The sequence below is a fragment of the Argopecten irradians genome, chromosome 9 (genome assembly GCF_041381155.1).
Source record: "Argopecten irradians isolate NY chromosome 9, Ai_NY, whole genome shotgun sequence".
Classification (NCBI taxonomy): domain Eukaryota; kingdom Metazoa; phylum Mollusca; class Bivalvia; order Pectinida; family Pectinidae; genus Argopecten; species Argopecten irradians.
In genome coordinates this window covers 27,814,771-27,832,078 of record NC_091142.1, presented here as the reverse complement: position 1 = coordinate 27,832,078, position 17,308 = coordinate 27,814,771, and the positions used below count along the sequence as shown (strand labels likewise).

The window sequence follows — 17,308 nt, the reverse complement described above, 5'->3', positions numbered from 1 at the left end:
CAACTGACATTAATTTCTACAATATACTTGGATTAAAATTGTTATGATAAGTATGGACAAGCATTTAAAGAAGGACAATGCTGGATTTGGATAATTTCAAGAGGCCCAATTGGCCGAAGTAGGCAGGTTAAGGTTTTGGTGCAAGTGATGTAATACTGTCATATGTCAGAACTGACATTTATTTCTGCAATAATTTTGGTTTATAATTGTGGTATATGGACAATGACTTAAAGAGGGAAATGCTGGATTTTGTTAATTTCAAAAGGCTCAATGGACCAAAAGGTTAAATTACATAATGACATTGCTATAATTTTATACTTTGGACAAAGGCATTTCGTTGATGAATGTAGTCTAATACCAAGGTTGTATCTTTCCCAGCCTTTCGCACATAAACTTCGAACATCTTTGTGTTGTCATTGTTTATATAATTGACCTCAGTGGCGTGATAACTAAAATCACATAAAAATGAACATCAACTACAGAATATCTATTTATTAATGACCATATCCACTGTAATTAGCGCCCATTTTTACTCTTTCCACACTCATGGCACATTAATCTGTCACAGTAAACATACATACGCCTTCTTTCCTTTGATTACGCATTAGTACGTAATGATTCACATGTGGAAAACTCGCAAGTTCATGGAATACGATGCCTGTAAGCATCACACAGTTGTACAGTGAACTGCGTTCAAGCGTCCAGAATTGCTTTTTGGATCGTTCAAACTACCAATCACATCGTTAAATTCATTGGATGATGGGGGCATTTATATTAACTTCAGCATTAAGGGAGTGGGACGACTGGTTCACCCGTCAGTATAATGTCTTCGGCGGAATGCTTCAGTGATATAGCACTATAAAAAGGCCAAGACTTCCACTATACAACACGAATATACAACAGTCTCCCAAAGCAATCTAATTAAAATTAGACTTGTAATTCCGCTCCCACTACGATACTCTACGTTACGCTTCAATACAAGATCTAACGATACCCCGTTCGGGGTCACCTCAGCATGACCCCTGGCCTAGATTTGAAGTCCAATGAAAAATTGGCAATGACGTCATACTTCGATTTATGTATTGAAGCGTAACGTAGAGTATCGTAGTGGAAACGGAATTTACAAGTCTAATTTTTTGTCTCCCAAAGCTGCCACCATGCTCTTCATACACACAACACACAGCATACATGGGAGGTCATCCCTACATGATCTTAGCTGTTAATAGGACGTTAATTTAATAAAACAAACAAGCAAGCAAACAAACAAACAGACAAACAAATCAATTCCTCCAGAAGAGGGGAGGGGGCGCCAATTACGGCGAATACAGCATGTATATAAAGAACTAAAATGATTAAGAAGTGGAACCTATATATGACGTCAAATTGTTTAAAATGTAATTAGCGGAGTGATGTGGCAGTATTGTCCTTGTACCAATAGCTTACCTTCAAATAATACAGCCTCATATATGCATGTATATTATGGTTTGTGTCATGGGGATTGGTTGTGGTCTACAACATTACGTTGACGTTGTATAAAGTGATATTCTAAAAAAAAATAAGAACAGTTTATATTTTTGGCGGGAACCCACTGGTTACATTATACGTTGACTTCCATATATACATGTGTGTAGAAAAGCGAAGTTCAATTTTCATCTATACTTTAAAATAAACTTTAATCAAATCTTATTACAATCAGACTTGGGACCAGAGGAAATAATTCGTTATAACAAAAATTTGATATAGAGTTTCTGAAACTATAAGTTAGTTAAAGTCATAGGCCGATTGCACCCCGGATCAACATAGTTATCAAGCTAACTCACTAATTCCGAAGCCAGCAACAATGTCTTCTTTGACAGATTTTCCATTATCGACAATTAATTGTACACTTGTTTGATCGTATTTGATTTTCTATAAATTAACTCCCTCTTTAAACCCCAAGTTTCACTTTAAACAATGCTACATCCAACACTTTCTGGGAAAAAATTGTTATAGAGCAAACATTTTCTTGAAGGGACCACGATATCACTCCTATCAAAAGATAATTCGTTATAAGGAAATCCGCTATACATTTCTCAAAGAAGTATAAATAAAGAGGAGCCATAAACCCAAGATTTGAATTTACTCCGTAATAAATAAAAATGCGTATCAAGCAAATTCGTCTCAGTTAAGGAAGTTTTACTGTATATTGACTTTATTCATCACTGTGTGTATTTGCTACTTATTCAGAGCTACATTTATATGCCCTTTGACATTTGTTTGTTACAATATTTATTTCATTTGCTTGATATTGTTGTTTCTGTTATTAATAAGAAGGTGTAAAAGTCTATAACATGATGACTAGTTTTCACTGTAAAGTCATTTTTCAATATGTATCCATAAAGAACATGTAGAAGTTGATTATCATATACATAGATTAATTGGAAACATACATGTACATCCCCAACCCGGCAAGTTCACTTTTTAATTCTGCTTCTTCCAGTTTCATTTCTAAATATTTCCTCAAATATATAAATGCTCTGATTGGACATTGTTTTACCGTCTTTGTGAATTTGGTAACCGAACTCCGCTAAAAGAGTTTATACAAAAGTTTTACCATACAAATTAATATTTAATTGTGGTTTAAAGGAGCCCCATAGGTCCATTAAATGTCGCAGATTTTAATAAAGCTTAATTAGAGCTTTATGCTCCGTTAACTTTAATGGACGTTTGTGCAACATCATATTTTCTGGAAATGACGTCATCAAGTTAATGACGGTTCAATGAAGGTTTAATCCTCGATTAACTTTTAATAGACGTTTGAACAACTGGCCCCAGATAAATAAATACATGGAACTAACTGACCATTAGTATCTGTTATATGTAGAGCTATGACACGTATTAAGAAATGAAATGGCAATAAAGTAAAATAATTACAAAAATAAAAGAAAATAGTACATATAAAATACACAGTTCAAAACAAAAACAATAATGAGGTCACAAAAATCCAAACCACTCTTCGGAATAAGTATGAAATATTGAATTTTATCGGAAATACAAAATGTATGTGTAAAATGGAAATTTTGATCAATATCGCGCTAGTACAAACAGGCTTCCATACTTTTTTCGTCAATGAAACAGGGTTATCAAAACTGGCAAACTTTTAAAACTTAAATACATCGTAATGACAGAACCATTACTCATTAAAGATAAATTAAAGCATACACTGACAAAAATATCGAAATTCAGATATGTTTTATTTAACATAAATACAATATTATGTCGTCGTCAAATTGTACTTCCGTCGGGTAGGTTACCGTCACCGATCGCTAACCATTTCAACACTTATAGACATCTGTGAAGTACATGGTACTATGTATAATACTACTTAAAATAATCATGAACTTAGCTCACACTATCATAAATCTGCTAATGATGCACGATTGTCAATAATCAGCGCTTTTGTTTATGTGAATTGTCCACTCATGCCAACATTGTAGCTCTTTTCCGCCTCCTTTGTGGAACTCTTCCTATCTACGGCGGCCCATACGGGACACATTTACCGGCGGTGTAGATGGCTTTATAAATAGGTAAAATTAACCACTTTCCCCTTATGGGATTTTTTGGGAATTTTTACCAGTTACTTATAGTCGAAATCTAAAAACATTCCAACAAAAATAATTTCTGTTGCAATTAGTTTGACGTTGAAACCTAGTTTGACTGGTCTAGTTAATCTTTTGACTATCAAAGTCACAAAGACCTGTAGATGACATCTAAATTCTTTTCGGTCAAAGGACCATAAATCAGAAAATCATTCAGGTCAACTAGTTATTTGTTCCACCATATTAGCTAATGACTTATGAGGGACAAAGGGAGATAATCCAGCGTGATATGCTGCTCACCTGGGTGTGACCTCGTTGTACCATTGGGCATGTTACTGTGTTTGTTTACAATGGGACACAATGTAAACAGTCTGTAAACATGTATTGTTACATACTGGTATGTGATTCCATTACACACCTGTACAGAATTTTTGACATTGTCTATAATAATTTGTACTATATATGTTACATTTTGAACACTGCAAAACAATTGATTTTTTAAAGCAGGCTTTAGCAATCCTATTTTTTTGGTACAAATACAATCATAAAAGAATACCTCAAGGTGAATATGACTTATGTCTATATTTTTGTCGACGTCGCTAATTTCGTCTGGACACTTGAAATGGTTGATCTGCCATCAATATCAAAGCAGGAAGAGATGGAATAGGATGGCGTGGTATATTTAACACAATATACCCCCGCCCCTCAACTAAGGGGAATAATTTTCATAAAACTAGGATTTTAACCTGACCTTCTGAACTAGAGACCGAAAAAAAACCTTAAAGTTTGGCAACTTACATTTATCTAACCCATATTCCAGTGCCAGTCAATTAGATATAAATAAATAAATTTTATAAAAATTAAGGAAAAATAAAATCCTACAAATGTTCTAAACTTCCTGAAATAAAATCTTCCACTTTTAATCTATTCTTTCCTTTCAAAGATAAAACATTAATAGCCAGTATGTCTAGAAGGAAACTAGAGAACTCCAGCTCATGTGACTGTTTTCTCTTTTGTGTCTGGTATAACAAAATAAGAATTTGACTTTACAAAAAATATCCTCACAAATCAACTTCCCTGTAATTCAATGAGGTAAACATGTTGTATATCTTTACCAATTCATTGTTGGGGTAGGTGGGGTGTACTATGTAAATGTGTATTTGTATTCACTTTTCTAAACATTTTAAGAAATACAGAACTTAATAATGTGATCTCAACTGTACATTTGACACCACAAAAAATTTCCATGAATTCGGTATGTCTTTAAAGACCTCCAGGTACTGAGGAGAACTTCAGTTTGTCACCTAGTACATATCAAATGTTGAGTACATTTTTATCAATTTACATGTATACCTGTGATCCATGTAACGCTTGATGAGTTACATGTCTACCACCTATATGACTCTGTCGATTTCAGGATTTTGTTAACACTTAAAACTAAGGTAATGGATTATTGTATGATTATTCACTATCAATTGGAATTTACCAGTTTTAAGTTTTCGCATAATTTTGCAAGAGAACTTGAATGCCAATTCAAATGTATGATGAATAATTGCATCAAACATAAATGCATGGTTGTCATCATTAGTCGCAAACGTCATTAGTCGCAAATTTATGTTTTCATGGTAATGTTGAAAAGATTAGGAAAAAAGTAGTTCACAGTTGGCACATGATGAAATTCCATACCATTTAATTTTCATCTAGCCTTAGGTGTAAAGAAATAGTGCTGGAATGGAGGGATGGCAATATGAATCTGTCAACACTCAAAAATAGAGAGCCTCTGTATAAATCATTAACTTAGTCTGTAGAGATGAATATGATTTTTAACCTTTTAAATCTGTATCCTAGATTAACACATGAAACTTTACCAAGTAGGCTGGTATAATTTGTCTCACTGAACATCGGCACAGTGTGTGAAGTCAAGTGTGACATCACCATGAAAGGAATGTTTACGTACATCTTCATCATCACCCTAATTTTTGACCAACAGGTAGCAGGAAGTTGGTCACGCTTGTCTTAATTTGTAATTCAACCACTTACATTCACTTTTTTGTTTGCAATGAAAACACTTAACGAACAATTTGAAGGGTGAAGTATTTGAGTATGTTCTTATCATGAACTTCAATTCCACTAGTGTTTCAAGTATTTCAAGTTTGTTTTTGAGACGGCCCCTTTATGTAATGTATCTATCATACACCTGAGTGACCATGATCTAAACATCCGATACTTCACTGAAAACATTCTTCTAAGTTACATTGTACATTGATGTAAGCTGTAACTAACATTGAAAGAAATTTCTTTCTTCTACATAAAAGAAAGATGAATGAATACAATTTAGCACATTTAAAAAGTTGTAACTGTTGCACATTCAACATACCAGACAAGTATTTTATAATTACCACCCAGGAATTACGACCTGTAGCCTGGTGTTTTACAGATAGGGTCATACATGAAATAATAGTTTTATCTAAAAACAGATTTGATTTTTGCGAGATTATGCCACCTGCAATTATCAATATATAAGCTGAAAATGGAACTTTCTGACATTTCACTTCTCTATCAACTGTTCTTCAAATAATTGCATAACTTTGTATCTGTGTTGAAAAAGCTATATAGAACGGTTGGTTCATAACATTTATGGCTTTATAAGGCTAGGAATCTGAGGTTCTTCGTTTGATTAAGATTTGTTTACATCCTGTTACGGTAATATCTGCATGTAGTCAATAACAAATGTGCTCAGTTTTTTAGGAAATCTTCAACCAAAGACCATTTAGTATCAGTGACAACTCCCTCCCATACAATCAATGGAATGTTGACCGTCTAACCAGTTGTTCAAATGTGTGCCTAAATTTACCTGGTAAATTGATTAAAATCCACCATAAAATTTTGCCCTCATTTGAAAACCTCCCCAAATTGGTAGCTACTTCATTAACCTTCCTAACTTGTCCTTGACATTCTTAAGAAAATATTCAGAGATGTAGCTACCTCTAACCACCTGTGTTAGTATTTATTGCCCTATACCACAACATTATCATATCTCTCCCCCATAAACAAAGGGCTCTTATCTCCCACACATCTATCACCACAGTCACAAACTTCCAATACAGAGGCATCAACATATCACAACTATCTCAAACTTCAAATCCAGATAAAATGACAGCCAGGACATATAATAACTGTTTTTCCACCATTAAACATCTTTCTGTTACTAAGGTTGAAGTTTTCAATGTACAGTACAAATTGAGAGCCATTACACTAGATTTACACATTTTTTATCAGTTCCTGTCTATCGCCACGGTTACAGTAACTACTGGATGTTTGATGAGATAAACAGGTGATGACACAGAAATAGATGTGATAAAGATGTGTAAGATGGAGACCTGTCAGTAGGCTGTGATCATACAGCAGGGAGCAGGGAGGCTGGACAGTGGTGGAATGAAGATTGATATACTGAAGGTCTGAAATGGAGATTGATGAAGGTCTCAGATGAAGACTAAATAAAGGCAGGTCTTAATTTATGGCTTTTTACTTGCTATTTGCAAGTTTTACACATGCCTCAGACACAATTAATTTCACTACATGTTATTTGAAAGAAAAATGAAAATTACATATTTTTTTCAAATTTTGCAAAAAATTTGATGCTGAAGTAGAAGTGAGTCAGAAAGTGTCCCTGAGATGACTGATGAAGGACTGAGATGGAGACAAATGAAGGTCCCATCAATACCAAGGAAACCTTTACAATTACAGATTTATTTATAACTGTAGCATTATCCCTATAGAGAAGCATATAGTCTGAGGAGAGGTCCTTTCCATCTGTTCCTACAATACACTGGGCCTGACAGGACCATATCTGTGAGGAATGTTGAGGGGAGCAGGCCTATAGAAATGGGATGTAATGTTTTATCAGCTAGCCTTTATTTATCTGTTTGAAGGAGTATGGTTTATCTGTATAGAGATTCCAGATTTCAGTGTTAGGTGATAAGGTAGGTGATACATAAAGTCTGGTTCACTGTCCTGTAACACACAAACTCCTGTACACACAAACATCTGGAGTTATCTCCTCCTGGTTCACTGTCCTGTAACACACAAACATCTGGAGTTATCTCCTCCTGCTAAACTCCTGTACTGCACAAACATCTGGAGTTATCTCCTCCTGTAAAACTCCTGTACCACACAAACATCTGGAGTTATCTCCTCCTGTAAAACTCCTGTACCACACAAACATCTGGAGTTATCTCCTACTGTTAAACTCCTGTACCACACAAAAATCTGGAGTTATCTTCTCCTGTTAAACTGCTGTAACACACAACCATCCAGAGTTATCTCCTCTTGTTCAACCTCTTCCAGAGACTCCACAAGAGTATTACACCATTTCTCTCTACACCTTCCAAGAGTAATAACTACATGGAACAATTGTGCAGCAGTAGAAAATTATTCAAAATAAGGCCTTAATGTTTGTACAGTTCTCTCTCGAATGGCTTAAATATTGTAAACCTCTAGCTACTTGCATGATTACAAAATTGTACAATTACTGTAACATAACTGTATTATAGTGAAGTTGTTACTACAGGGGTGTAAAAATTTATTTCAAACCACTAGCCCAGGGCTAGTAGACACCCAAAATTTCACTAGCCCGGCCTAAATATCTACTAGCCCAGCTAAAAAAAAAAAACGAAAAAATTTATAATATTGAAATTCAAATATTTTTAATTGAGTGGGTTTTTTTTTTATTATTTGCATCTACTCTTTTTTTTTTTTAATTCAAATAATCATTAAGATAATCTTTAATCTGTGTTTATTTTAGAACACAATTTTAAGATATTTTTTTTAATCCTGAATCCGGATTCTGGATTCCTGACCTTTGACCCGGATATTAGAATAACCATAACAAATATGGCTGCCTGCTGCAGGCATTGCTTTGCTGCCGACTTTTTGAGGAATAGACTCCAGTTCTTTAACATCATTTTTGTAACTATTAAAATTTACTGATCTGATAGCTGAGATGACTTATTTGATGGTTTGTATATTATTTTTCTAGAACTTGTATTGCAAATTACGTCACTTTCACATGAAATGCTATGCATCACTATTCACTGTGGTGATCGGGAGGCCTACTGTACCTGTCTACAGTCGTCAATAAATTAGACAACATGACTCCAGATTAAGATCTAAAGTTAGATACGAATATTAGATAGAATTGCAATGTTTTAAAGTGTTATTATGACTTAATTTTGATGTTTTTCGAAAAAGTCACTAGCCCCGGCTAGTATGGCTAAAATTTCCACTAGCCCAAGCTGAAAATTTGGTAGCCCCGGGCGTCGGGCTAGTGGATTTTTACACCCCTGTACTATAGACTGAAGACCCTATATAAAGTGACCAGACTTGGATTTCTGTTCAAAATATCTCAACAATCTAGATCAGGTTTCACTTTTCATTTCATTGGTATTTGTCTTTGAATACTATAAGCATTATAATTATAACTGAAAGACTTAAGCAATCTCCAATCATAATCAGTTATACTGTCAATGATTCAACAACACTTTAGTGATATTTAATCAAATTCTATGAAATCTACAATGTAACAATGGTGAAAACATTACATCATCCTAATCTCAAATCTAATCTGTTTTTATCATTGACTTGACCCAGGTTATGAACTGTACCAAATCCTAGTTACAAAGAATTTCTAGTTTCCTACCTCCAATGAACGAAGAGTTCCATGCAAGACTTCTGACTCATGTTATGTATGTACAGAAACTGTGAGAAATTCTAATACTACAGCTATCATGTTGTTCATATTATAAAAAAAAAGATTTAGTGATCAATAATTTTATAAAATCAACATTAAAATGTTGCACTAAATGCGAAAAACCTACACAAGTATTAGGAGTTTAAGGATTGGCTGATGTGAATCATCCCGATAAACTGTAGTGGCACATTTCTGTGTATTTACACTGGACTCTATAGGGGACAGTCAGGACACAGATATCAGTTGTAGTATTTATTATGAATAGTGGACTATTATTCTACATTATATCCAATAGCAGATGGCTAAAATGGCTTATATATCACAGAGAACATGACATACATCCATAGGGGAAAAGGCTTGTCTCAATGCTCAAGAAATAGGAATAAAGAATTGGTCAGCAAAATTAAAACTGATTTTAACCGATTGTAAGTGATTATGTACAATAGATTTATTTCTAGTTTCTTCTGTAACAATTGTTTGTATTACTGTTTGGTTTCATCTAAAATTTCTTTTTAAAATGAAATTTCAACTTCACATGATTAAGATTTTGTGAAGCATACTCCATTTACCAGGATATGTCATAATGTGATTTGGATTGGCTTGGTTTGGTATACTTTCCTTAGTATTAATCAACAGCTAGAGCGCAGAAGTTATCTCCCTTTATAGTACCCTTTCTGTGCATGATTGGTGATCATAGCAAGGCTATTAATTGTCAATTATTGATTTTAATTGGTCCAACACTACATTGTACCAATGCAAGACAAAACTACAAATATAAAGAAAGTAAGGACATTTTTTGATTGAGCATACAATCCTAATACCGATTTGAACAAGGGTTGATTATTGAACATATAAAACATATCAAAGGACTGGAAAACAGCTATAGCTTTCCGTAGGACACGAGTTAATCAATATTAGATTACGAAAATAAAATTTCTAGGTCAGCTGATAATTATCCCTCCTGGTTATACAACAGTTTATGATAAAACATGTGTCATATTGCCTTGTCAACCATATGTACACATTAGTAACGCTGCATATTGGTAATTTATCTCGTGTTGACAGGCAGGTCGCAGTGACCCGGGTCATCTGAGGCGAATGTCTGGAGTATACACGCCATTAGTCTACAGGCCGTCAGCTGTTAATAGCTAATTAGTATGATTGGCAGTTAACTTGTGGTCCTGATGTACCTGTAATTACTGCTGTATAATTACCATGTGTTTTGGATGTTGTTCTGATAGGGTCGGTATGTTCTAGGGCATGCTGAATTAGCAGATAGTCTCTCGATAGTTTATTGTATTTATTGTTCCATGAACACCAATGGTATATAGTCCTATGGTGTAGTAGCTAATGGCTATCTCACCCCTAAAGACACATTTGGATTCTTATAATTTAAAAGATGGGACTGCTCTTGAAGTAATATCAGGGATGACAAGTTCATGTATTTCAGAACAAAAAATATATGGAAGCATTGGAAGGTCATAATAGGTCATCTTAAAAACAGTTAAGACAGAGCACAAGCCTTACATAGTATAAGCCTACCAACAAATAAGAATAGGTTTATTGACAAAACAAACGTATTTTATCCCAAATAAGCTCTGAATTCCGTTCCTGTATCATCTTCTGTAACATCGTTTAAATCAAGTCTGCTAACCCGCTGTTTTGACGTGACCTTCACACGTACGACTAATCAACCAAATCTGGATCGCCAGGGAGCGACATGGCCAAATTTTCGTCAATGAACTTTTTTATTTCCGTGATCAAAAAAAATAAAATAAATCAACAACTCTTATCTTCAATTAGAATATGAATAAAAACATTCTTTTTATATGATAAACACATGCAATAGTAAAATTTAAATGTTCAAGATTACTGCTCCTTCCGCTCCCGAGCGTCCCGGCGGCGATTAGGCCTCCGTGACGTAACAACATGGAGTCGATCGCTAGTGAAAATTGGCGAACAGCGTGTTGCAAGCTTTCTCATGACATCCAGTTTTTCATTGATTAATGACTTTATCTTAAAAACAGTTAAGCTGAAAAGATGTATTGCCCTAAGATTTGATAAATAACAACAGTACAGACCGGTTTATTTCTCAAATGTCCAGACTATGATGAATGAGGACCACCCATCTATGATCTAAGACAGCAATACAACTCAATGACAAAATGAATCATCAATCAAGCTGTAACTTTAACATTTTACTGACTGCAGTCCATTGATATCTCTCTCCTTGGTCTTCAGCATAACTGACAGAGGCCATTGCTAAAGTTACCATGCACAAGCCCTCTGCCTCTCAGGCTCTGGGTCAAGTTTCTGACCCATATATATAGGACAGTTGTCAAGTACTGACCACTGGTCTGTAGATTTTTTCTGAGTACTCCAGCTTTTCTACACCTCATAAACCTGGTCGTGCCAGCCTTTAAATGACCATGGCTGTACATATGTATTCAAGCAAACAAACCATAACTGACAGTACATTGTGTGTAATTACCATTATTCACACTAGGGATGCCAGCCAACATGCTGTAACAATTTGAAGGATATTTTTGTTTTTCATTGGATGAGAAACAAATTAGAAGTGAGTCACCATGCCAAACTAGCCTTATTATACCTAAGTACAACTCTGAGAGTGCCCTATATAGCTACACACTAGTTCAAACTTAACATGCTTAACACATCTCTCTATTGAAAGTAATGCAAGCTGATTGTCTTGGCCCAGATTTTATAAGATAATCTGCAGATGTTCCCAAATGTACATATATAAACCAGAACTTATTTCTCTGCCAGTTGCTGACAAGTTGAAATCTAGATATATATAGAGCTGTCTGGTTTTGACACCATCGTCCTATAAATAGATCATCAAAGATCCCCCAAGCTATCCTCCAAACGCAGATGCACATCTAGGGTTATGCTACACTTAGTTCAAAACGCTCATTAAATTGATCTTGTTTTAAGTGTGTGGTGTGGGAGTCAGTCTGTCATTATACACTATAATTGTAGATCAGACATCGCAAACATAGACTCGCTATGTTTTAAGTGTCCCGTTTTATTACAGCACCCTCGGGCTAGACTCGCCAGCTCAACTGTCAAACCGTAGACAATTACCTCTCGCCAAGGTGACAGAGTACATGTTCCAAGGTGTAGTGGTAGGAGATCATAACAAAATCTAGGTTTCTTCTGTATATAATGTAATACTGAGTAACTTATTAGTTATTACCTCCCTTTGATGTAGTAAACAATATGGTTATCTCCCTTTAACACAAGTTAGCTCCCTTTAATAATATTCCATTACCATATGAACATGATTAATTATTTTGCCTTTTTAATTTTGATTAAAAATTCTGTCTATATTTGTCTTATCCTTAGAGTTATAGGATACCATTTCTAAATTTATATTTACTGGTATACATTTAAAAACTATTTCTGAGCATGGACGCATGACTGAGTATAATCACCACAATGGAACTATCATTTACGGATATAGCATTACCTGGTTGTAAATAACGATGCGAGCCTTGACCATGTTACAGGTATCGGGACGATACCCAAAGGCCGAAATCACTATCTAGGGTACTCAAGGGTAGTCATTCATGAAAATGACCACATCGCTAATGACTGATCAACTAAGCTAGAGACAGACCCAGAGGGCTGTAATAGCAAATGTGTGAAAAATACTGTCACTGATCGTATGGGGTTGATACTGGATAGATCTATCTATAGAGTTAATGTATACATATATATAGAGGTGAAATTGAGCCAATAAAGGAACATTTCGTGATCTAGGCAGGAGACAAAATCTTACTAATATCAATTTGTCAATATTCCTGTTATACCTAAATTACAAATAAACTTTAATGGTAAATAGTTATCACTCAACAGGTACTAGGAAAAATACCCGAAGTCCAATAACCTGAATCATGTATTACTACTATGTAGTACATACCGACCCCTACATTCCAATAACATATAGACCAATAATGCCACAGACCAATAACAGTGACCGCTATATTTGAACAGATTTAACACATATTGTGTATAAGTATGTATCAATTTAAAGGATGTTTTCATTAAGGATAAACTTCCAACAGTCACTTGAATCTATTTAATCTACAGCTCAGTGGGATTGTCCTCGTAAAGTGTAACGATAAAAATTTAACAGTCTAGTCGCTTTAAAAAGAAATACAAACAAATGTGAAAATTTGTTAAACATGTCTACTGTAAAGAAGATTTTAACAAAATTAGATGTTAATTATTCATAACTAAAGGGGAAAGAGATCCACAACCACAAAGATTGGAATTTTAAAGAATTTTCATAACTAATTAGTTAATTATGCATTAAACTAAATAAGATAAAGTAAACTCATAATATATATATATATTCTTCTGGTATTACATAATAGTCATAATTAGCCATATCAATTAATTTTAACAAAATGCTGGGTCATTGATAAAAACGGTTTAGTATATACCTCCTAAAATTAATACATAGTGATATTTTCTTAATTGCATAATAACATCAATGTTTCTTGATTTCAAAGAGAAATAGCTGGGTTTTTTTCTTATTTTTTTAAAAACTTTTTCTTATGCCTTGCAGTACCTGGATGGTTGATGATCATGATTCCTCTTTGAGAGTATAACGATAGATTTTACATAAGAGAATGCTTATGTTTCTGGAGCTCCTGGGTATTTTCCCTTGTTTTTATTTTGTGTGTAATCAAACGGTTGTTCACCTTAATTAATTTCATCAAATCTTATTCAATTTTGATTATTCTTTCATTATCAAGTCTTCTTTTCTATTACATATGTTATTACAGATTTTTCTTTCCTTCGTCAGATCTTATATACTCCCCCCCCCCCCCCAATACACCTACCAACCCCTTCAAGAAAATATTTGGTTTATATATTCCACACCAAATTCAATAAACATTTCTATTTTTATCACTGGTCCAGGAGTTGTGATGAGAATTCTGTTGAAATGCAGAGTGCCTGTTTTAATCTGTTGCCCTAATGATATGCCAACATCCCAAATATATATCAGTCACATAAATATCAGATATATATCATAAACTTGGCGTCTATGTACACACACCCAAACTAACCCTGAACTTCAATGATAATAAAGAGGATTTCATGAGGTTGTATATAAATTCCTTATCAACTTTGGTACATGTGTACCGGGTATAAAGTTTTAAGCTCTTACAAGGTTGATAAACTATTGCATTACGGTCGTTCCCCATAAAGCACAGCTATAGGCAGTCGCACTATACTTTAAAAAAATGTTTTCCATAAAACTTCAATCTTTGCTGTTCATTTAAGTGGCATTCTTATTTTGGCAATTTTTACAGACACTGTAGACAAGTTGCTACTTCCAAACAATAAAATTTGCTCTAAAACGAATTATTTCATGAAAAGCAGTCAACAGATTTGTGAAGAAAAAACAGAGAAAAAATCTTTGAAAAATGGCTATCCTAGGCTGTTTTATATTTGGCCTAAAGCAGTAGTTTCTTTCCGATAACACTGATATTGAGGAACAAAAGATATGACAAATAAAGTAAATACTGTATGAGTCAATATATCAATGATAATAACTTCCTGGCTAAAGTGTCCACAACAGTTTAGTGTTTAGAGCTAAACCTGTTCTGCTGCTAAGTATGCATGTTAACACGATAACTCTGAAAGCTTTTAAACTAATTCAGCAGTACGTTATTTAATTCATTAAAGCTACATTTATCACTAATGGTGTGCACAGGTAGCACACACGATAACATAGGCTATGATAGGCCAGTGTTATAGAATACGGTGTAATACTGTCTGTACCTTGTCCACGACTTGTAACACCTTGTCTACAGGTACGTTGTCCAAGGCTTGTAACACCTGGTGGTACATGTATTACAATCAATACGGTTTTGTTTTGTAGGTTGGTCTATGTTTATATACTGTATCTTACAGCGACATTGATCTCATCTGATCATGACTAATGTTATTTCTGTGATGTCACTCTCAATCTGAACTGTTATCATGTATGGAAAAAGAAAAGCATTGAAAACCTTGTCCTTGAAAATGTTTTGTGAAATTACAAGCTTTACATGGTTCTTTTTTTTCCAGCAATATGGCACATGTATGCGAAAATGTTGTATCAAATTATTCCAGCACAATTATAAAGTACAGTACACTGGATATTTCATAAATGGGATCTTCTCAGATAAAAAAGGGTCCCTCTGTGTAATTTGAATGGATTTTCATAATCAAAATGTGGGGTCTTTTTCATTTTTTTTAAAGGATATGTGGACAACGTTAATACAAACCCTGGCCAAGATCAACATCAAGTGATCTGTTGATTGTCACAGATTGTGTAGCATTTTTGAAACTCATGATAACAAATCCATTTTCAATATTTTAACATAATGAATATAAATTATTGTTGGAACTCGTTGGCTTTGTTGAATCCCAACGCTAAAAAGATTTAAACGAATGCTTGACACTCACCCCTTTCTTGTGTCGAAAGCTCCCACTTCTCTTCAGCGTTCCTCCTTTAACCACCTCGTCCTGTACCTCAATCGTCCCACCGTCGGGTGCGGGACGGACGCTCAGCTCGATCAGCTCCTGGATTGGTTGGACCTTCACAGACAGAGAATCTCCCGATGATCTGATTAATTCCACGATTTCTTCTCGGCTGGTATCTTCGACGTTAACGCCATTGACCTCAATGAGTTTGTCTCCCGGAATGAGTCCAGTTTGTAAGTTACGAACACCACTTCCCGGCTCTGCGAAAATGACGGTGTGCCTGGTTTCTGCATTGTCCCCACCTCCTTTATCTACCAACACAGCTTTCCTTAGAGTAAATCCGAAATCTCCAGCAGGTTGGCGCTTAAGAATTAGCTCCCGTATTCTCGGGGGCTGAGGAGGGACAATAGAAGGCAGCCTTAGTTTTGATTTATAGGACTTCTCGGGTTCTTTAGGGGGCTCCTGGACCGGTACATTTTCGTACGTCTGCTCATTGCCATTGTTTACAATATGTGCTGTCATTTGATTCAATCTTGTATTTTCTTTCAATATAATGGAGCTATCGATGTCCTCTGCAATAGGTCCTGAATGTTTAGGCTTTAAGATGCTCCTTGGTTTCGGTGAAGGCTTAGGTTTGTCTGCTGAACCTTTACTTGGTACACGCTCTGGTTTATGCAAATCAAACTTTCTATCTGTAGGTGGCATCTCTCGTACCGGACTCGGCCTTCCTGAGCTTAGACTACTGTCACTACTATCTCTCGGCACACCATCAGGGGAAGTAGCCCCCTTCATACTACCAGCTTTCTTTGAACGATCTCGGTCACTAAATCTCCGGAAAACCCCTTTCTTAACTTCGTCAAGTCGTTTCAAATCATCTTGTGTCATCGGCTCTCGTTCTTTAGCTTTCTTCTCCTTATCCTTTTTATCTTTCTTTTCCTTTTTCTTGTCATCTTTCTCCCTTTTCTTGTCATCTTTATGCTCTTTATCTTTTTTCATAAAACTGAACATATTTGAGTTTTATGCTTGACAGTTGAAATGGGATGTTTTTATTTATAGCTCAGTTTCAAATTACAGCCACTATAAATTTGTCAGCTGTGAATATTAAGTACGTTCACTTCTTATTTTATGTATATTAATATCAAGGCTAACCGGAAATATCAATACACAAGTGTAGTTATCACTGTCTTTAGCAAAGATCTTCTGTCACAAAATTTTACAATATCACAAAGTGACCGCTGCGATAGAAGATCGAGACGGGAGCGGACCCCGCCTTCTCAAACCTACTTTCGTTTCAACAATGAACAATGCTTCCAGGCTTAGCAAATCCAAAATGAACACATATAGCACGAGGAATCAAATTAAGTCGTTGTCAACAATAATCCTTGTCCCATTTAAATGTCCATATCGTGGCTTGCCCTCTTCCTGTTTCCATCGACCAGCCGCACACCATCCAAAATGGTGACTATTCAGGAAATAA

General features: G+C 35.1%; 1 protein-coding gene across 3 annotated transcripts in view; it reads right to left on the bottom strand.

Annotated features, from left to right (window-relative positions):
* The window catches only part of LOC138331939 (unconventional myosin-XVIIIa-like), a 98,581-nt gene extending 81,277 nt beyond the window's left edge, over positions 1–17,304 (bottom strand). For 2 of the 3 annotated variants that reach the window (XM_069279812.1, XM_069279813.1), the window contains exon 1: positions 15,814–17,303. In XM_069279812.1, the coding sequence (XP_069135913.1) occupies positions 15,814–16,839 (1,026 nt within the window). In that variant the 5' untranslated portion in view covers positions 16,840–17,303. Of the gene's footprint in view, positions 1–15,813 lie in introns of all 3 variants that reach the window. The other variant, XM_069279811.1, reaches the window with a different exon arrangement.
* Positions 17,305–17,308: the final 4 nt, after the last annotated feature.